This window comes from Hemicordylus capensis, chromosome 2 (assembly GCF_027244095.1).
Source record: "Hemicordylus capensis ecotype Gifberg chromosome 2, rHemCap1.1.pri, whole genome shotgun sequence".
Taxonomy (NCBI): domain Eukaryota; kingdom Metazoa; phylum Chordata; class Lepidosauria; order Squamata; family Cordylidae; genus Hemicordylus; species Hemicordylus capensis.
In genome coordinates, this window is record NC_069658.1 from 423402640 (window position 1) to 423425287 (window position 22648).

Consider the following 22648-nt stretch of genomic DNA (forward strand, 5'->3'; position numbering starts at 1 on the left):
CCCCATCCGGGTTCTGTCATTTAAGTTAGCTTTCCTCGTCGCAATCATATCTGCTAGAAGGATTTCCGAACTCCTAGCTCTGTCAGTAAACAAATCATTATGCATTTTTCTCGAAGACGCCGTACGCCTGGTCCCAGATTCGTTCATGCGTCCAAAAGTCTCGTCCACTTTCCACTTGTCGCAGGACATTTTCTTGCCGTCTTTTTGTCCCAACTCTTCCCACCCTACAGAAAAGAGGTGGCACAAGTTGGATGTCCGATGCTGTTTGAAAGTCTACATAAAACGTTCAGCCTCTTTCAGGACCTCAGATAATATGTTTGTATCCTTCTATCCACGGTCCATGGGATCAGCAGTATTGTCTACTACCATAGCACGGTGGATCAAAGCATGCATCGCTATGGCCTACGAAGCCCAACGCCTCAGGCCTCCGGCCTCCATTCTGGCTCACTCAACTAGAGCGGTGTTCTCCACAAACATCTCAGTAGATGAGATATGCAGAGCAGCCACGTGGGCGTCATCCTCTACCTTCACGAGGCACTACAAAATCGAAGAATACGCCTCCACCAGAGTTGCCTTTGGAAGGCAGGTTCTGCAACAGGTTCTTTCTCGACAGTAGGCCAGATCGCTCCCACACATATTGGTCAGCTGTGATATGTCCCATGGAGATGTCCCTGCCTTCAAGCAACTGAGAAAGGAGCATTGGTTTCACTTACCATGAAGGCTTCTTCTGGTTGCTGAAGCAAGGGACATCTCGGCCCACCCAGCTGCAGCACTCTGACCTACTCTTGACAAGACTCCTGGTTCTGCGGCCCTGAATGGATCAGGCCACTGTTCTTTCCTGTCTTTTTGTCCACAGTTCCTTGTTTGTGGTTTACAGTCTTATTTTCTCTGTATACAGGGCACGTCTGCCTTTATTTTCTGAGTCCGAAAGAACTAGGGCAGGGTTATCCCCCTCCGGCTCAGGCAGGCATGTCTTTTCTTTCTTATCCAATCAAATCTGTCCTACCTTGGAGTTCCTGGAGGAGGATAACCCATGGAGATGTCCCTGGCTTCAGCAACCAGAAGAAGCCTTCACGGTAAGTGAAACCAATGCTCCTTTTCCTACTATGTTGAGGATTAGAAAATATCTTATTGAGAAGAAAAAACATAGATGCCCAAGGACATTTTAATATACCAGTGAGTGGGTAGTGGGTAGCCAGGGGGATTTCTATACCTCCCATCTCTAGTAAGGGACTTTCTACCAACAAAGAGTTTGTAGGTACCACCTTAACTTTTCACAAAATGGATTATGTTGCATACTCCCTTGTTACAATGTATGAGTTCCTTGATCTCCATTGTTTTTGTGTTGCTGCTTTCAGGATTTCCTGATTATGTTTATCCATCACTTGACTGCAGTGGTTCTCATCACCACCTCCTACATTACCAACATGGTGCGGGTAGGAGTCTTGATCCTCTGCCTTCATGATGTATCAGATTCTTTCTTAGAAGTAAGTGCAGCTACTTTTTCTCTGGGCTTTGTGTCATTCTAGCATACCTGTCTTATTGAATTTTCACCACTGGTCACATTTGGTTTTTTTTTTAAAAAAACAAACACCCTGAAGTTGAGTTTGTGTGGAATCTTTCTTTCCAGTGGAAAGGGGTGGAGGGAAGCTTGTTAATATATTTGTCAGAAGCAAAGAGGGGTGCCTTCCACATATAGTAATCAGCAAGTTGTCAGTTTGAGGCATCTTCCAGCAGATGCCTGCTCTGCTCCCCAAATATCCACACTCTTAAAAAGTTATTCATGAATTTTAGATTCATCTGTTCTAAATTATGTACTGATATAGGATTCACAGATAGGGAGTTCTCCTAATGAGTGGTGCAAACTCTTAACTGACAGGACCTGCTCTGCAACTTGTTGCTTTGGCAGACTTTCTTTGCATCTCTTTGTTTTCTCCATAAGGACCCTAAAATACCATGTTTCATCTCTTTGCTTTTGATTTTGAACAAGAAATAAATTCTGCCTATTTTGTATCTTTGGTTCAGCCTTAAATCATACTCAAGGCTCAAATGTTTTACGACTGAGAGAGACTGTTGTGACAGTATTCAGGTTTGAACGAAACTTGGGCTTCATGTGTTAAGAGGAATTAGAGTGAAAAGGTAAAGAATGAAGATCAGGTTGGGAATGTCAGAATGAAGAGCAGCATTTTAACAGGTATTACACATAATAGGAAGTGCCAGGAGGTTAAAGATTTCAATGGCATGGAGCAGCAAGGAGGGATGGGGGCAGTCTTGGAGTAGAAGATGTAATTTCAGATGCCAAATCTGATCATGGAGAATGAAGAAATGTGGAAAATGAAGAGGGTATTCTTGGGAATAATGGTTGGGATGGGAGAAGCACTTCTAAAAAACCAAATGCTTCCCCCAGTTATTCCTGAGCTGGGAATAACCTCTTCATTTTCCAGAGAATTTATCAGATTTAGCATCTAAAACTATATCTTCCACTCCATCTCTGCCCTGTTGATTCCTCACTGCCCTCATTTGTCTAAATGCCTTTTAAAATGGTCCTCTTCACCCTTGCATTCTCAACCTGACTGCTGTGTTCTACCTTTTCACTTTGTTCCTCTTAACTTGTACATATAGTTTATTGGATTGAGGGCTGGGCTGAGCATTTTATTCTGTGTATAGTAGCTAGTTATTCTGGGTGTGGCAGAAATAACGAACAAGAAGCCTTAATGTTTGTTTCGTAAGTGAGTGGGCTATTGTGTAGGTAGCTGGGAAGATTAGAACTTTTATTATTATAATTGGCCAGAATACCTCACAATTAACCAATCACAATCTCATCATCTATATCAGTCTTAAGCAATATCAATCTAATATTTGTCTGAAATGAAATATCCCTAAATAGCATAAACAACTTAGTTAACTGTTACCATCTACTAGAATGGAGGGATCCTTTACAATTTATTGGCAAACATTATGTGCAACAGCACAAAATTTGGCAATACAAAAAGTTACATGTATGTTCTTGTTGGAGAGAAGGTAAGAAACATAAAATTCTTCTGACCTACCAGTAAAGGGAATAGAAAGGGGATTACCAATTTGCTACGTAAATTGCAGTAAAACACACAATTAAGTGAAATATTCCCTATAGTTTCTACTTTACCCAATTCATATGGGCATTTATGCAAATGATATGGTATACTTTTATATCTGCCCTCAAGTCATGCCAACAGAAAAGCATTAAATTGAACTAATATAAATGCTCTCCATTGTCTTGGGATTGTCAAAGTGGATAAATATCCTGCTGCGTTTAAGGTAGGCAATGCCCATCAGCTAAACCGTTTGGGTAACATTTTAACTTTGGCCAATAGTTAAATATAACCATTCACACCCGGGTCTCCACTTTTTGCACACCTGCTTCTAGCCTGAGGGCAGCATTAGATACTTGCTGCTTGAAAAACTGCTCTCAAAAATTTAGTTTGTGTAACTTCTAATGGGGTCCAATAATAATAATAATAACTTGGGTAAGGTCCCAGCTGAACTCCATCTAATAATTGAGCCATAGATTTGGCCGTAAATGGCTTAATGGCTGCTGGAGCAAAATATCTTCCTTTAGTCTGATAAAATCTGAGAATAGTTGTGGTACTTCTTGGTACAGTTTGTGCTACATACTTCAAATGTGCTCTTCTCTTTCCGGAAGTATGAAAAACAATCCCTAAATACTTAGAACATTTAACTTGTTCAATTTTGTTACTGATAATAGACAGATTGAATGACTTTGGTCTTTGGCAAAGACCACCACCTTAGTTTTTTATACAAAATTGAACAAGAGTGCTTGTTCTCCTTTAATCCAGTTGGGGTTAACAACAAAATCACTGCATCAGCTGCGTAAAGAAGGATGGACACACACCTTTCAGCCAATTTAGGGGAATGCATGTCTACACCGTCTTAACTGTTTAACCAATGAACTAATACAAAAAGATGGTGGAATTTTTCTAATGTTTCCCACTTTATCTAGGTAGCGAAAATGGCTAATTATGCCAAATATCAGCGACTGTGTGATGCTACTTTCATCTTGTTTACTGTAATGTTTATTGCTACCCGTTTGGGGATTTTTCCTATCTGGTAAGTATTTGTTGGAGTTGGCTGGTACACTGTCTAGAATGATGGAAGGGATCCTGAATTGAGTTGGAAATCTAGGTGCCCAGTGTTAGGTATAGGTAGCTAAGCATCTGTGGCCCATAGCAGCCCTCCATGGCAGAAATCATTAGATGTGTGGGGTGACTTGGGTACATAATTAAGGAATCCATCATCTGATTCAAGGCCCTCTTGGGGCTTACTAACCCTCAGGACTTAGCAGCATGAGTGAGGAAATGGGAGGAGCCCTTGGCTCTGGTGGCTTTTACTATTTTGCTTACAGTGGCAGAATACTTAAGGCTGACCGTGAGTTGGGTGATAGATCTTGTCGAAGTTGCTAAGTGCCATGCTGCTGCTGCTTCTTGAAGGAAGGGGTGTGGAATGTGGTCCTCTGCCCCTGTGCAATCAGCACAGCTTTATTGTCTGATAGATGAGGGATATGGGACTGTGGTCAGGTTTCCCCTGCTGTGTGTTTATGTGCTTTTTAACAGGCCGTTGCCAAAACCCTTGTTCATCAGGGGCAATGAGAACTACAGCCATCTCATTAGTTTCATTCTGGATGCTACTAACACTCTCCTGGGACTTTGGTCTCTTTGATACTGTATCTTGCCACAATAGCTTTTTCATGTTTAGATAATACTAGGGTGGTTCATGTGATGACTACCATTCCTACCCTGCAGCTGTATCCAGCTGCTGAATGAGGTAGGAGGGAAAGCCCTTCGGCCCAGCTGCTGCTTACCACACAATCATAGAAGAAGTCTCCAGCCTTGTTTGCCCCTCACAGATAATCAAATAGCAGGAGTGCACACAGCTCCCCCAAATTAGGGTAGGAGGTGTCTCCTATCCTAGTAATCATTGTGTGAACTGCACTACTATCTATTGTCCCAGAATACTTGGGGCAGAGAATGGTATGGTGTAGCCTGTTTTCTAACCATATTTCTGTTCAGCCAGCTTCCCAAGAAAAGTTTACACATGCACAAACACAAATGCTGTGGTGGAATTTTCTCAAAGAAATGGCCCATATATTTGTGTTCTACCTTCTGGTAATCTCACTGGCTGAGCTGCAGTTAAATGTTCTTAACTTAGTTCAGTGGAGTGTTGTTGCCTTTCTTACTTCTGTGTCCTATTTGTGTTTGAAAACAGCAACTTGCCTTGGTTCGTTCCCATTGAGAAAATGTTGCCACTTGTCAGTGGCAGAAGGCATCCTAAAGGGAAACACTACAAAGTGGTCCCTAGGTTCGTTTTCCTTATTAGGTAGCTTATGAGCCCTCTCAGGCTTGCAGAGGCTCTCCAGATGTCCTAGTGAGCCTTTGTCTCTTTCTCCTGCCTTCCTGTTCACTACCATGCTTGTCCCTGCACCATTTTCCACTGCTAATGCATATCCCAATTCTAGCGGCCGTGATTCTTTGTGATGCCTGTAGCCACGATGACCAAGGGACAGCTGATAACACACAAGGCAACAGGTGTTGGAGAGTGTTGGAATGCCCTACAACTTAGTTAATGCTGATCTCAATGCTCACACATTCACTGTGAAAATAATGGCATGCTGGGAAGAAGAGATTTTCTGTGAGTTAACATTTATCGTGGAGAAGCCTAATATAGAATTCAAAGGACCAGATGTTCCCATTGGTACAAAATGCACAGGTCTCTAGAGGTGGCCATAATACAAGTCCACCTGTCGTTCTGCAGTGCTAAAGTTAATGATGTCGTTAATGTTCTGTCTCATGTTCTAAAAGGCAGGCTTGTACTTTTGTGCAATAAGAACTGGCTTGATCTTAATAAGCCCCAAGGCTTCTATTGAACAATAGTGCTTGTGTCTTTGACATCCCTTGCATTGAGAATGGAGCAGGGGCATGCTTGCTGCCTTCTTACTCTGTGTTTTTGGACTTTGAACAATTTCCCTTGAGTCTGGGCTGCCCAGCTTACCTGCATTGTAGTTCTGGAAAACAAATATGCCTCTGAGCAGTCTGCTCATGTCATTCACCTACCTTCTCCCCCTGCCCCTTTTATTACAATAAGATTACAACAGTGCATATAACATAATCAAGGATAGAAATAATATGAGTATAACAGGAAAAAGAAAAAAAGAAAGATCCCTTAAACATAACCTTAACATAATAAGATACAACCTACCTAGGAAAAAAAGAAAGGGGAGGAAAAAGAAACAACCCTTCTAAGGATATAGATATCTTTTGTTTTCAAAGCATAAACTACTAATTAAAATTTGACCAAATAGCTGAAAATGCCTCTTCTTTACCTTTCCGTTGGGGGCGGGGGGACCCATTCAGATGCTGACAAGGAACACGTCAGTTATCCAGAGTTGCAGTTCAAGTGTCCGTCCTAGCACTGACGACCCCCCAAGTATGAAGAATCCACAATTCTTAATGTAATACTAGATTCCATATGCTGGAATCTTCCTTGACATGCAATGATTGCTGCAGTGTTATGGATTTTAAGTCAAAAAGGTGCAGTAACCGGACCAAACCTTATGTATAAGTGTACTCTCGTGCAGGTTACACCTCCAACATCTAGAAGTCTGCGATTATCCTTGTTGAACAGTCTCTGAGGTGTCCAATAAACATGGAATAAAAGTTTCTGCTGTATTAGCCTGATTTTGAGATCCAAGGAGGCATGTTTCACTCCCACTGATTCACCATTGATTTAATAAGAAAGAGTGTTCAAGATCAGTGTTCCAAAGATCTTTGATATAATCAGTATCAATTTTATCAATATCTTCAAGCTTCTGATAGAGCAAGGTTACAAGCTTAGGTGCATGCAATAGATTTTCCAGTTCTAATAATAGAAATGGAGTTTCAGAAGCTGCAATCACATCCGGATCAAAAAGCTGTGATAGCACTGTTCCCTCTAAAGTGTGTGCACATGCACATGCTCACAAGTTTTCTGTTGTTTGCTCAGTTAATTTTAGATCTTGTTCAGGTTGAATCAGGAAGGCCCCACTCTGAATGCATGTGCGCACACAGTGCCTTGATATTGCCGCCCAGAACAAAACTCATTCCTCACAGAGATTTAAAAAATTAGAGAGACCACTGTGTGATAGTAAATGTTTAAACTGAATAAACTGCTAGCATTTAAAGATAAATCAAACTTGGTTCTCAAAATATCAATAGATTTCAAAAACGCTTCAGAAGAGATCAGTTGATCTAGTATAATGATATTGTGGGAGGCCCAGTTAGCCCAATAAAAAGACTTATGAGCAATCTTCAAACAGGGATTCTTGCACAGTGTAAGCTTTTCATGCCGGAAAGGATTGATACCATGTCTAGCACCCAAGGTTCTTGATATATGCATTGCGGCTTTAAACAATGGTAATGGCCTGCCCTAGATCCACGAGCAAATCCTCTCCACTCCAATAGCCCCTGCTAACTGGGCAAAGAGGCACCTTTTACCGTGGTGATTCTCTTTATTTAGCAGGGGGAGAGTAACTGACCCTATCCACCCCCAGCACAGTACCTCCAGTGACTGTTGCTGGTGTCTATCTTGTTTTTAGAATGTGAGCCCTTTGGGGACAGGGAGCCATCTTATTTATTTATTATTTCTCTATGTAAACCGCCCTAAGTCATTTTTGGAAGGGCGGTATAGAAATCGAATTAATAATAATAATAGCTTCAGCTGTGATTAAAAGGGTTTTTTCCTCATCCAAAGGAGAATTTCAGTCAAAGAAATTCCTTGTGATACTGCAGTGCTCTTCTCAGTGGAACAATAGTGTTGGCAAGTAAAAAAAAAAAAGTTTTTACTGTGGGCCTCCATTAATGACTGGGCCATAGTAAACTGTACATATTGTTGCTGCATCACTCAGCAAGCCCTTGCTCTGTGGCAAGAGAGTTGATGAATCTTTAATGCAATTTCCACTGGTCTTATTGTAATGCCTCAATTTTGTGGGAGAATCTGTTTATCTCAGATTCCACTGTGAGGATACTCTTCTGGATACATTCTGTGCCTGAAAATGGTAAATAGTGGGCTTATGTATAAAATGGCTTCCTTTGGAGGTGGAAGAGTCTCTTTTCTGGGATTCAGAAGGCAGACTGGGCTAAAGAGAACCCATAGAAGGAGGGTTGCAAACTCTCAGGGGCTCTAACAATGAGCCCTCTGGACTAATTAGTGTCTCATGGTTTGTTCTTCTAGTCCAATTTTGGATTTATTTTGCTCCAAACCAATCTACAACTGTAATTCATACAAAACACACAAGTTTCATTTGTGGTATGAATGCTAGCAGATCAAATAAAGGAAGTAGAGATGACAGGGGAGCAGCCCCACCTTCAGTGTTGGGATTCAGTAATAGAGGGGCACGTGCTACTTTTACATTGGAAATGGATTACTTGATGAGCATTTCACCTCTTGATTCAGTCAAGGTATTAAATACTTGGGTACAGAAGGAAAAGGAGCGTCTTAGTGAGAAGCCCTGGAGCTAACTGCTCACATGTTGAAAGCTTGTGAGATGTCAACTTCTTGTAAAGGAAAAATTTAATGAGACAGTGTTTCCCATGGTTCAATAACTTTTGTTCCCAGCTAGAAGCTAGGGCTTGTGAGAGATCAAGCAGCCAATGTAACAAGCTCCCTTCTTTGCCTTGCAGGATACTGAACACAACCTTGTTTGAAAGCTGGGAAATCATTGGCCCTTACCCATCATGGTGGTTTTTCAATGGGTTTCTATTAGTCTTACAACTTCTACATGTCGTCTGGTCCTATTTCATCATTTGCGTTGCCTACAAAGCCCTGGCACGAGGAAAGGTATGAGTAGTTAGCTAGCTTTTGCTTATTGTTTAACCGTAGAGGATTTTTTGCCTTTTAATGTTGTGCATAGTGGGGAAAGTCGGCCAGGGAAGCTGCTACAATTGTAAAGTTGCAAGTTATTTTAGTTATTAACTGTTCAGCTTCTACATCCAATGTACATTTGAATAATTTACTTGGATTTTGAAGAACTTAGGACATTTTTGGAAGGCTTTGGATTGGAAACTTAACAGAAAAAGGATGACATTGAGATTGGAGTTAGGCAGCTGCTCAACTGGGAGAGGGATACAGTTTCCTTTTGAAATGTCACTCTTAAGAGCCCTGCCTTTTCCCATTTTGCTTTTCAATCTCTCCTCTAGACTGTCCACATTTATCCAGATTTCCCAGGTCCTCTCTGGAACTTACAGAGATATGACTTAGACTAAACAGCAGTATTGTCCAATGTTAAATAAGTTAAGCTTGTCTCACATTCCCTTTTGGCCCACATCAGAAGCTTGTGTTTGACTGAAGTGACAAATACTCAGGTTCCTGGCATCTGTACATGGCTGCCCACATAAACATGTCATAGTGACAGCAGTGAGTTTATTGGGAGACGTATGCTTAAAAAAACCCACACAGTATGCAAGAAAAGCTGAATGCTATAACCTATAAAACTGATACAAATCAATGATGATCCACAATGTGTTCTGCTTCTGCTAGTCATAGGGAGGAGCACAGAGCTATGAAATGCCACACCAGGCACTGAAACACTATCTCTGATTTAAAAGCTTTTAAAAACAAATCATGCTTCACACCTTTTTTAAAAAATTCCCACACACTTTGAAGCCCGCCATCACACCTATAAGTACTTTGTTATTTTTGTTTTATGTCCTTTAAAATAGTGAAAGCTGAGATTATCATGCTTCTAAATTCTGCACCATCAGATCTCTGTAGGGATCCATGGTCCCTCACAATTGGGTCTTCTGCGCCTGGGCAGTAGTTCCGCAGAGGAATCTATAGCTCCACTTTTGCCAGTGTAACTTGCTCCTCTACGGGATCCTCTCCCTGTGCAGCCAGTTCCAGAAGATCCAGACTCTGACAATGAGTCCACAGCCTCTTCTGCTCTGGATTCAGATATTTCTGAAGTGCTATTGGGCCCTTCTCCAGATTTGACAATGTCATCAATCCTCCTAACTCACCAGTTGAGGAAACAAAATCTTATAGAATGCAAGTGCAAGAGATGGCTAAGGCCCTTGGCCTAGAACTGCCACCTCCTGAGCCTTTGGTTAAAGACCCTGTAACAATTACCTGGCTTGTATCTCCTCTACACATCCAGCAGCGCTTCCTATGCTCCCCGCCCTAGTTGCTGCCTTGAAATCTACATGGGTTGCTCCTGTTACATTTACGGCACCATCCAAAAAGCTAGAGAGCATGTGTAGAGTGCAAGAAGCATCTTGTTCAAACACTCAGCTCCCAACTCTCTTGTAGTGAACTGTGCTCTCTCCAGTCCAAGTCCTCCTGCAAATACTCTGTCCTAGTTGAAAAGGAAGGGTGGAAGCTTGACTCTGTTGCTAGGAGGTTTTTCTCTGCCTCCTACTTGTCCTTGAAAATTGCCAGTTACATGGCATGTATGTCAAAATATCAGCAATCTGTATGAGACACTCTGAAGGATGAGACCTCAGACTTGCCTGAACCCTTTTGGGCCAAGTTTCTAGCTGTGTTGTCAAAGTCAGTGGACTTAACTCATCAGTACCTCTCCACAGCCAAACATCTGACTGAAATTGAATCTAAAGTTTTGGCTGACTCTATTGCACTGTGCCGCCATGCGTGGTTGCACTCGACACCACTAGAGTACACAATGATGGACAAAATGGAAAATTTGGCCTTTGATGGGGCAGGGCTCTTCTCTAAAGATAAAGATGACACTATGGAGAAATTGAAAAAGTCTTGCTATACAGCAAAGACCTTTTGTGCTACCTACTCAGCAATTTTCATCTTTTGGCAGGTACCATTCCAACTATAAGCAGCGTTACCAGGCAAGACCTACCCCAAATGAAGGCAATCTCAGACAGGGTAACAGGCAGTACTCAAGACGCCCTTTGCAACATTGTCAATGCTACGAACAAAAATCTAAGCCTCAGGACCAGCCCAAACAGGCTTTTTGATTCTGAGGTCCTGGAAATGCCTATTCTCCCGCCTCTTGCTCTATCAGCCTTGCTCTCCCTTCCTCCCCTCCTGGCTCAGTGTAACATCAGACGCCTGGTTATTGAGCATAGTTGCCTCTGTCTATGCCATTGAATTTGAGACCTTACCTGCTTTTGCGAGAATGAAATACACCCACACAACTCCTATCCTAGAAGAGGAAGTTCTGTCTCTCCTTCAAAAAGGCATAATTGAACCTGTCTCTCCTGATTCTATGCATTCAGATTTCTACTCCAGGTACTTCCTAAGCATGATGTGGGCCTCCTACCTATTATGGACCTGAGGAAATTAAACAAGTATGTATGTCCCAGCAAATTTTGGATGATTTCCCTACACTTTTGAGTCCACTTTTGTCTGAAGAGAAATGGCTTGAGTTTCTGGATCTTAAAGACGCCTATTGCCACATTGCCATATGTCCCTGCCATCGCAAATTTTTTTCTGTATTTGCCTGGGTCCTAACGCCTATCAGTATAAGGTGCTTTCATTTGGCCTGTGTACAGCTTCGTGTGTCTTCACCAAATGTATGGGTGCTGTAATCGTTCACTTGCATCCTCAGGGTGTGTCAATTTTTTCATATTTAGCTGCCTGGCTTATCACTGGCAAGTATGAGTCCGCTCTCTTAGAGCATCTCCAGTTTACACTCTCTCTCTCTCCTGGCAGATCTGAGTCTCACTATAAACTACAAAAAGTCTGTCCTGACTCCTCAGCGCACGCTCTAGTACATTGGTGCTCTTCTGGTTGCAGCCTCAAAGCTCTCTTACCTGCCCAACGAACATTTCCTTTTCATCTCCACCTTGATTACAACCTTTCAAGCCTTCCCCAGAGAGCTCATTCAATTCAGTGTCTACTAGGGCTGATGGCCTCCTGCACCACCACGGTTGCCAGAGCCCATCTGAGGATCAGGAGGCTACAATTATGGTTTCTCTCAGTTTTCCATCCGAATGTGGACAGACAAAGTGGTTAGTCATTCCATTGCAAATTCTCCAGTCCCTAAGTTGGTGGGCTGTGCCTGATTCCCTGTCCCAAGGGATGCCGTTCCACATGCTTACACCTTTTGCAACCATGACAACTGATGCCTTCCTCCAGGACTGGGGGGCCCATTGTGGTTGCCTGCAATTTCTGCACTGCCCTTCCAAAAATGGCTCAGGGCGGTTTACACAGAGAAATAATAAATAAATAAGGTGGATCCCTGTCCTCAAAGGGCTCACATTCTTTTAAAAAAAACCAAGATAGACACCAGCAACAGTCACTGGAGGTACTGTGCTGGGGTGGATGAGGCCAGGTATTCCCCCCCTGCTAAATAAAGAGAATCACCACGGTAAAAGGTGCCTCTTTGCCCAGTTAGCAGGGGTAACATCTTTTTAAACATCTACCTGAAAACAGTGGCTTTTTAACATCTGCATGAAAACAGTGGGTGAGGTCATCGGGATTTTGTGCTGGGTGTTATTAATATGCCGATGACACCCAAATCTCTCTCTGTCGGCATTATCAGGAAATGGCATTATTCATTTATTTATTTATCATATTTTTATACCGCCTGATATGTACATCTGTAGGTGGTGTGCAAAATTTAAAATATTTAGAAGTCAACAAAGATTAAAATACATGATACAATAAAAACAATGACATCACCCTATTGCCATACACATTAAAGGGGTGGATAATGTCTTGGCATGAGTAGGGACATCTCCTTCTCTGTTCTCCATGAGTGGGAGCTGAATGACTCGGTCCTCCAGGACCTATTTAGACTTTGGGGCGCTACTGAGTACAACTCAAAAGTGTCATTTATTCTGTTCTAGAGTGGGCATTAGTGAGAATTCAATGGGAGATGCCTTCCAGATCCACTGGATAGACAGGCTCTATAACCTGTTTTCCCCCTTCCCGCCACTATGCAGGGTGGTGGGGAAGATCCTTCAAGAAAAGTCCCAGTGTATCCTGATCTGCCCCTGGTGTCCCAGGCAACCCTGGTTCCCGGCACTCCTCAGCCTCTTGAAGGACAACCTCCACTGACTTCCCAAGAAGACTGACCTACTCACCAGAGAAGATGGACAAGTGCTGAACCATGCGCTAACAGCATGGATACTGAACTTCTAGATGAAATTCTATTAAATGAAAGGAAGGCTTTCACCAGATGTGACTATATGTGCAAGTGGAGACTATGTGTGACCTATGTATCTTCAAGGGACTTTGATGTTTTGCAAGCATCCATACAGCAGATCCTACTCTACTGGACCCCTCTCAAGAAGCTTGGACTCTCCATTATATCCCTCAAGGTCCACCTCACAGCTATCTCAGCTCGTCACCCAGTTTGAGATGGCAAAACTTTCTTTGTCCACCCGGACTCCAACTGCTTTCTAAAGGGTATGAACAACCTTTACCTACCAGTAAGAGAACCAGTTGAACTGTGGAGCCTGTCTCTCATGTTGTCTGCAGAAGCTCCATTTGAGCCCCTTTTCTCCACTACATTGAAGCTATCATCACTTAATACCGCTTTCCTCATTTCAATTACTTCTGCTAGACAAGTTAGCAAGCTTACCGCCTTGAGGGTATACTCTCCCTAAACCACGTTTTACCCAGACACATTGCCCTGATCCTGGTTTTCAACCTAAAATAGTCACAGACTTTCACATCAACCAAGACATTATCCTTCCTACTTTCTTTCTTAACCCTTCCATGCTTTTAGAGTGCTCCATGCATGCCTTGGATGTCCGTAGGTGTCTCCTGTACTTCCTGGAACTTACTAAGGCATTCCTATGCCATGGACTTGCATTGTGCTGCTGAGGCCAACTTTGGATGGTCGTTAATTAAAAAAAGGTACTGTAACACACTAGCACCCACCTCTGATTTCGGAGCTAGTCACCCACCCAGTTGTGAGGGACCATGGATCATTACAGAGATTTACATTACATTACAGATGGCTTACCTGTAACAGATGATCTCTGTGGGGATCCATGGTCACTCACAACACCCACCCAGCCATCCCCTCTGCTAGCATGCATCCATCTCTCTGTGTTGTCAGTCTCTACGCCGCAGCTGATTCAGGAACTGAAGAGGGAGGTGCTCTCCCGCCTTGGCGCATGCCTCCTCATGCCTCGGAATGCTCAGTAATACATACCAGGTCAGCCCCTTCATCCATGATCAAATCATGGATGAGTTCAGATTTATTTATTTTGGAATGACCTGGCATTACAGAGGAGCAGCGAAAAGCTAAATGGGTTGTTGGCAGTGCTCCCCAAGGTCAAAGAGCTGGCAGGACAGCTGGAAGGGGAGACAGCTATTAAATTTCTGACTACCCTTCCCCTGGAACGGCCCACTGACCTGCCAACATAACTTCTTCTATTCCCCACCACCACCGGGATGGCTGCCCCATAGTCAACAAAGGCGCCCCTGTCCCCCCCATCTCCAGACAAACCCAAACACATTACAGCAACTTCAACCCATGTCTAAAACAGCTTAAAACTAAAACTAATTAAACAGAAGCCCTCTAGCCCTCACCCTCCTTCTCCCCCAAAGGGGCGACCCCGCCACCACAAGCAGGCAACAGCAGAAGGAACCCCAGCACCCACCTGGTCTCTCACTCCAGGCAGCATTGGGTGGGAGGTAGATGGACTCTCCCTTTCTTTCTCTGCTGGGCTTCTAACACCCTGAGTCACAAGGAGCCTTCTATAAAGCCCAAAACTGAGCAGGTGACCTGAGTAACAGCTGAGTCACTCTGGGTGGTTCCAGTCCTGCTCACACTTCCCACAGATGTTAACCTGAGGCTGCAGCCCCACAGGAGAAACAAAAGCAGGCAGGCAACAGCAGAAGGAACCCTAGCACCCACCTGGTCTCTCACTCCAGGCACTGGCAGCACTGGGTGGGAGGTAGATGGACTCTCCCTTTCTCTCTCTGCTGGGCTTCTAACTCATAGTTAGAAATCATAGTTTCCAGTTTGGATAGAACATCAGACTGTCGTTTATCAAACCATGGAGGGTTCAGTTCAGATGGGTGTAGAAGTAGAGGAGAAGGGCACGTAGGTATACAGTCCATTCCTGAATGTGGGGTCTGAACCAGGCTAAAGTACTCCAGCACTAGGGAGGAGAAAAGGATGCCAGGGAAAGGCTTGGCACACCTAGCTTCTCTTTGTCTTGTAACAGTGATTTTTTGCTGGGCCTGTGTCGCAGTACTGCTGTACTGAGCATTGTTGATAGAACTTGTATTCTTGGAATCACCTGTGGCAGGGATAGAAGCTGCCCCCTTATTTTGGAAGCCACTCCAGTGAGAGCACTCCCACTCTGCACTAGTTCTGTGTTTCCCAAGGAAAATTGAGTGAGGGAGGAGAGGTGGCCGAATTTTGCTTGTCATGCTTGAGTGTATTCTTGGAGTACATTTTTTCTGTAATAGAAAAGCAGGGTACAAATAATAAAAATAAATAGTTGACTCAGAAATAGGAGTGTTCTTTGATGGACTCTGCTGCTGTGTGGAGGTTTTTGCAGGAGGAGAAGATTGTAATTTAATGCAAGAAAGAAGGGCTATCAAGTTCTGTAGAATGGTTTGTGAAAACATGGGGTTACAAAAATTACTCGGATTTATTATTAGAGTCATCTTTATTTTTGTAAATGTATGTCTTCACTTCTATAAGGACACCTTTTATTTTTCAATGGAGCATTTATCTTTCTATGGTTGAGTATTTTTCTTTCCATCATGTCTTTTTCTTGTAACCTTCATTTATTTCATATTTTGTAATTCAAGTACCTGTTTGATTTCATTTTCCCTTCTTTTGTTTCATATTTACAATCTAAAGTAGTACATGTCTGTTTTTAGCTTTTATATCTGATGAATGGCTGTAGCTGATTTTCAAACTGGGGTACCTTTCAGGAAGTCTGCATCTCTCCTCCTTGCTTTTCTCTCCTGATCAGGTGACCTAGTCAGGGAAGGATTCTCCTCTGTATTCTCCATTTCCTCTCACTCCTTTTCTCTGTGCCATTCTGAAGCTGGAGCTCTTCCATTTCTTGTATGTAAGTGCAATCTGCTGCTGCTTCCTATAGAAGGAAGGGGGGTTGCTTGTGTTTCCTCTCTGAATTTGAATGCTGAAATCCTCAAGTGGGACTGAAAGGTGTTTAGCCTCAAGCCAACTGCACTTCAGAGATTTCTCTAAATGGTTGTTTAATCTAAAAGCTGCTCACACACACACAAATCAAATCTCTGATATTTACTTAAGGTACTATAATCTTTCTGTGTGACCTTCATCTTTGTGTCAAACAGTGCTGTGAAGCATCAGGTTGACATTAAAAAAAACCCCAACCCACTTTTCTTTATGAGTAAAACAGAGGTGGCATAGAAAATTAAAGAACATCACATATATTGTACACATACATTAAATACTAAGTATTCCTTCTTAAAACAAAAAGCAGCAATTAATTATGATGGTAAATGCTGAATAAAACAAAAAATAAAACTTGAAAATTTAATTAATTTAGTATGTGCTGGAGTGAGAATGTCTTTGCTTGCCTCAGGAATATTAAGAGAACAACACTGGCAGGTTTCTGTTATGAAGGTGTTTTATGGGAACAGGTGTTAGGAGGGTTTTTTAGTCTACCATCAAAGAGAACCCTGTTACTTGCTGTGCCAAGGATCCTGAATGAAACCAGGTCTCCTCCCAATGATGCAAGAGGATGGGAGGCCCAATGAGAGCATTCCTTGAGACTATTAATCCAGGGTGTTGGAAGTTAAAAGCCAGCCCCAACAAATGGAACTGTCTAGAAATTTGGGAGGTTTATAGCCCTACCAGGTGGTATTCTTAGAACTTCTGTCTGACTTAAAGAAAAGCATTGTTACAGGTGGCTGCACAAATGGCTTTATGTAGAACATCATTTGTTAATTTCCCCCCTCTCATTGGTTTTATGAGTGTGTGTGTGTGTGTGTGTGATATAACACAGGAAATTTCAGGCAAGAGCAGAGTCCTTGCAGCTCTGAGAAGCTGGCACATGTGATTGCCCTAGCAATCATTAACTTGCCACTGGTAGTCACCCATTCTTTCTGTATGCCTTTCTAGGGCTGTTCAAAGTCCACACACCTGGCTCAGAGTAATTGGGTGAGGCTAGTCTGAGCACGCTCTCTGCATCTTAGCTTCTTGGAAGTAGCCTGCATGTCATGTCAATCAGTTCTGGTAGCTGCAAGTTCATGGGTATAGGATATGCCCTTGCCAGATGCTATGTTGTTAATAGGAAAATCAATAGATAGCTGTCCATGGTTTGAGCTCTCCTACGCGCTTGCTGATACACTTTGCTCTTGGCAGCAATAGATTGCCACCTTGTGGTAAATCATGTTAACCAAAAATTGAAAAATATAGTGACCAGGTTTTGTTCGTGCAGTTGTGTATTAACTTCTGAGTTTCACAGAATTCTTTTCTGTTTAGTTCTGCATAACTCAAATTTGCATGTATGATACAATGGTTGATCCAGTAAATATCACTGCACCTGCTTAGCATATCTGTGTGGCATAATGTCACCTAGGAACATAGGAAGCTGCCATGTACTGAGTCAGACCATCGGTCTATCTAGCTCAGTATTGTCTTCACAGACTGGCAGCGGCTTCTCCAAGGTTGCAGGAGGGAATCTCTCTCAGCTATATCTTGGAGAAGCCACCAGGGAGGGAACTTGAAACCTTCTGCTCTTCCCAGAGTGGCTTCATCCCCTGAGGGGAATATCTTGCAGTGCTCACACATCAAGTCGCCCATTCAGATGCAACCAGGGCAGACCCTGCTTAGCTAAGGGGACAAGCCATGCTTGCTACCACAAGACCAGCTCTCCTCTCCATGAAGAGGAGAACAGCCCCTTGTAATAGATTAAGTTCGTGTCTCTTTATTTTGATATGTGCTTACATGGTTATTGAGTACACCTGGCACAAAATTGGACTTGTGATTCTGGTACTGAGAAAATGTGTTGTATTACATAAATTCCATCATACATTATTCTTGTGCTCCTGAGTCAGCCTTAAAATAATTAATGTATTGTTTAAATGTTTACTTATTAGAATGAGTAATGTTTGAGAGCTATCTGCCTGAGACACATTTTGTTTGAAGGGGGAATCTATTCCCATCTACTTGAGGTACTGTAAGCAGTGTTGATCTGCTTCTCCCATGCTTGTTGTAGTGACGGTACTTAATACCGAGGAAGGCATGGGGAAGAGGTGAAGGAAACAAAATGATAGGACTATCTATTCATTTCCATTCCCTACCTTGAATATCTCAAGTTGGAGGAGTTGGGATCTGTCCCAAGATAAGAGGACAGCCCTACCCAAACATGGGTCAGCTGCATCCAAATTCTCAGGGAAGATCTGTACCATGAATTTGTGCCACTGCAGATGGCAAGGGATCTCTTGTTCTGCAGCCAGAAGCATGAGGAAAAGAAGTAGTGTTATGGATTCAGTGGTAAGGCGAGTCTGGGAGTCTTCTTTCATCATATGAATCAGACCCTGGCCCATCCAGGTCAGTATTGCTGATATTGACTGGCAGCAGCTCTCTAGACAGGGATCTTTCTGAGCTCTACCTTGAGATCCCAGGGATTGAACCTGGGAGTTTCTTCATGCAGAGAATGTGCTGTGAACCTGAGCTACAGTTTCATCCACATAACTGAGTTACTTTCTCAACCAAAAATATCTGGGGTCGACCAGCAGAGAGACAGAAAAGATGGTCTGCAGGTGCTTGGTAGACAGTCCCATTCCTTCGGCTACTTCAGGGTCCTCCAGCGGAGTCCTACCCTGTTCTTTCTGTGGAAAATGCAAACATATAGTAGATGCTAATTTCCCTTTTTCTGTTTGGCTGATTAGATTAGATTGTGCCTTTGAGTCAGTGTCGACTCCTGGTGACCACAAAGCCCTGTGGTTTTCTTGGTAGAATTCAAGAGTGGTTTACCATTGCCTTCTCCCGTGTAGTATGAGATGATGCCTTTCAGCACCTTCCTATATCGCTGCTGCCCGATATAGGAGTTTCCCATATTCTGGGAAACACACCACCGGGGATTCGAACCAACAGCCTCCTGCTCTCTAGGCAAGTTGCTTCCCCGCTGTGCCATTAGGTGTTACTGGTAGATAGGGTGGTCAGAAAGGATCCAAAAATTAGTTCCTGCCTCCCCAGAAACTGTCCTTTAGATTTTGGTGCAAAATTGTTCTTCCAGAAGACCTTCACAGATGCTTAGGTGTCTTTGTGGAAATATAGTCTTTGTGGGGCTGACATTCTCCTGCTTTTCTATACTCTGTTCATTCCTTTTCTCAAATTTCATGTTGGAAGCTTTACTGTGAAACATGTGTAGCATAGTGGATGCCACACTGTGCTGCAGTTGAATGGATTATCAACAAGCTCTATATTTGTATGAACTTATCTTGTTTCTTTGTCAGGTATTGAAAGATGAGCGCAGTGATGTGGAAAGCAGCTCTGAAGGGGAAGATGGGACTTCAAACAGCAGGAAAGGAATCCTTAGCACTTCAAGCAATGGTGCCAATCGGATTAATGGCCACATAATGAATGACCAACAGACAGAAGAGGAATAAGGGGGTGGGAGGAGGCCTCCAGGGTATACAGACTTGTGTTCACTTTTCTACATACGTCAAGTTCCACATTCTCAAGAGATTTTTAATCAAGCTGTTCCTCTGTCCCCAAGTCCTCCAGCAAATCTGAAATGGCCACAGAGCAGACAGTTTTGCACAAAAAAGCAAAAGCTGATTACTCATGCAAAAGCTATTACCAGTTTCACTTGGGTTAAAAAAAAAGCCACTTTTATTTAATAATATTCCATCTTAAATATTTTTGCTGAAGTGTGTGTATGTGTGTGTGTTTGTAAGGGCAAGGGTCTTTTTGTTTGTTTGTTTGTTTAAGTCCACTCAAGCTTTGAGGGAACACGTTTGAGCTGGGCAAGTGGCGGTTCTGCTTCAACAAGTTTTGTCAGTGGTTTCTTAATTGCACTTTAGAATCTTTTGACAGTTTGGTCTAGTCCAACTTGAGATATTCTGTGCTTTTGGCAGCAAGAGCAAAAATTGTGTTCTGAGAAACCTGGACAGTGCCACAGCTAGACACAGCAGCAGCCTGATGATCAGGGTAGAAATTGTGAAAGAATTTTATAATCTGCCATTGAGATGCCATGTGCTTAGAAAGTTTTGTCTGCTTGTTGAGGGGGTGGGTGTGAAAAGAAGCTAGCATTCATTGTTATTTTCAGAGTGGAGTGGCACCTACAAAGTCTTTCTTGTGATTTCCTAAAATCACCTGCTTTTCCTACAGATCCTATGGATTTGAAGGCACATAGGAGTTACAGAAACAAGTGGGTAAATTTTGTATGCTAGGAGAATAGATGCAGGTGGTCTGGTGTCCATTGTTAACTTTTCCACAGAAGCAAGTTGCAGACTTGCCTGTGCATTTTCAAAAGAGGAATAAGCATGCTGCATGTATTTCAGAAGCTTGTGCTGAGAGGTTGCGACACAAGAGCTCTTGGAGTGTTCTTTTCCCTCCATTTTACTTAAAGGTACTTCAGGGGAGATGGAAGACAGCAAAGTGGTGTTGTGACAAGGACTTTAAAAATTCCTATTATCGTTTTATACTATTGTTTACTCTGATTAAAAAATTGCTTGAAGAATACAATCTGTGAATTTTGATTTACTGATGACCACATGCTAAACTTATATTTTGCTAACCTGTTTACTGTTGTCGTGTCTTACAGGAGTAAATACATGATGCCCTGAACTTTGTACAAGTGGTATGTTTATGGTAGTTGTTCAGTAGGTACTATTGCTAATCCTGACAGAAGTCTTATGTGATAGTGGAGGGTCATCACCATTCACCTAGAGTTGCTGGTTCTCACTAATGGCATCTCTACATAAATATGTCCATGGTATGCTCCCACGGAGTTACTATGTAGGGGCTGCTCTCTTGTGAGTGTCTGCGTCTCTTACGATTCATTCATTCATTCGATTTCAATACCGCACTTCCAAAAATGGCTCAGGGTGGTTTACACAGAGAAATAATAAATAAGATGGATCCCTGTCCCCAAAGGGCTCACAATCTAAAAAGAAACGTAAGATAGATCCCAGCAACAGTCACTGGAGGTACTGTGCTGGGGGTGGATAGGGCCAATTACTCTCCCCCTGCTAAATAAAGAGAATCACCATGTTAAAAGGTGCCTCTTTGCCAAGTTAGCAGGGATTCGACAGTTAGTCTCTTTTTTTGTCCTTCAGAACAATGTTAAAGTGTGGCTATCTGACTCATTTTTTAATAAACCCTGAAACAGATAAATGAAGCCAAAGCGAAAGCTGCTTATTGCCCTTTTGTAGCCTTGTTACACGTGCCATCAAATGGTCATGAGTCAGAGTCCAATTTAGACGAAACCCATGACAGAATATTCAGCCACAAGTTGAGCACTTGTGCTCCACTTATATGAATTCATGCAGCATCTTGCTTGGTCTGTTGCATATTCATATCTCTTGGATGAAAAAATCCCCTGTATGTAAACATAAATTGCTACTATCAACACTTTGGAGTGATTCTAGCGGAAGGAAGAACAGCTGTCATCTTTTTAAAAGCCATTATCAAGGGACCCTTTACAATGATGTGGGTGCTGCAGGTTGGTGGGGGCGGGGGGAGAGTCCAAGCACTTTTGCCGGGTTTCCAGGTTCTCCTCTTGCAGTCACCTACACCACAACCCATGTTGTTGCTGAGGGGACTTGGACCCTCAGCAATGGCTTTACATAAAGTTTGACAGACTGCCTAGAGAACAGATGACAGTTGCTCTAACTCTGTATGCAAGTTCATTACTCAACATATGCAACATTGAAATATAACTGGATAGCATAAGGGATACTCAGCTATAAAGAATCTACTCCTATAAGGAGGAAACATCTTGTATGGATTTCCTTTTTCTTATTTGAGCTGTCCTTTGGTGCTTTGTGCCTACAGTGTATATCTAGCAAGTGAAAAGATTACAGGATAGTAATTCTGTATATAAAGACTGTAAGGACTGAAGTTTTCAAATACTCTTATTTACAGTCAAAGTTACAAAAGCCTTACTCATGAAAGATTGATTATTCCTGTCCTCTTGCAGTATTCCTAAAGGAGATATTTCTGGCCACTTCCCTTATGAGATCCAGCTAGAGTTGGGTAGTCAAAGACTATTTCCATGCTATTTCAGCTTATAGTTTGCTGGACTAGATGGGCCTTGGGCCTGATCCTGCAGGGCTGCTGTTATACAGGAATGAAACAAGTCATTTTTTTAAAAAGCATGACAACTTTTTTTAAATAGCCACTACAACTATCTTGCAAACAGTGGCATGGACTGTTATACACCAGCTAATACAACCCCAACATCTCCCTCCATAGATGGTCTGAGACATTTCCCAATCCAAACTTGGCATACATTTCAACTTACTGTCATATCGTCGTAATGTGTCAGTACACTTTCTAAACAGGAGGATGTGATGAGATCAGTCTATCCTGCAGAAGATGTATTTCCTCTTCCTCTCGTCCCCATGGATTTAAAATCATTTTTGGGAGAGGGCCACTCTGGCAAAGAACCAATGTGAGAGCCATTTCCCACCATGCTGACTTCCACAGTGCTTCAGTTCCCCCTTTAAGAAA

General features: G+C 42.6%; 1 protein-coding gene across 5 annotated transcripts in view; it reads left to right on the top strand.

Moving 5' to 3' along the window:
- The window catches only part of CERS5 (ceramide synthase 5), an 89205-nt gene extending 68444 nt beyond the window's left edge, over positions 1–20761 (top strand). For 4 of the 5 annotated variants that reach the window (XM_053293984.1, XM_053293985.1, XM_053293986.1 and 1 more), the window contains 4 exons: positions 1359–1487; positions 4001–4107; positions 8712–8868; positions 19426–20761. In XM_053293984.1, coding sequence (XP_053149959.1) covers positions 1359–1487; positions 4001–4107; positions 8712–8868; positions 19426–19578 — 546 coding nt within the window. In that variant the 3' untranslated portion in view covers positions 19579–20761. Of the gene's footprint in view, positions 1–1358; positions 1488–4000; positions 4108–8711; positions 8869–15947; positions 16047–19425 lie in introns of all 5 variants that reach the window. The other variant, XR_008315737.1, reaches the window with a different exon arrangement.
- The last annotated feature ends 1887 nt before the right edge of the window (positions 20762–22648 follow it).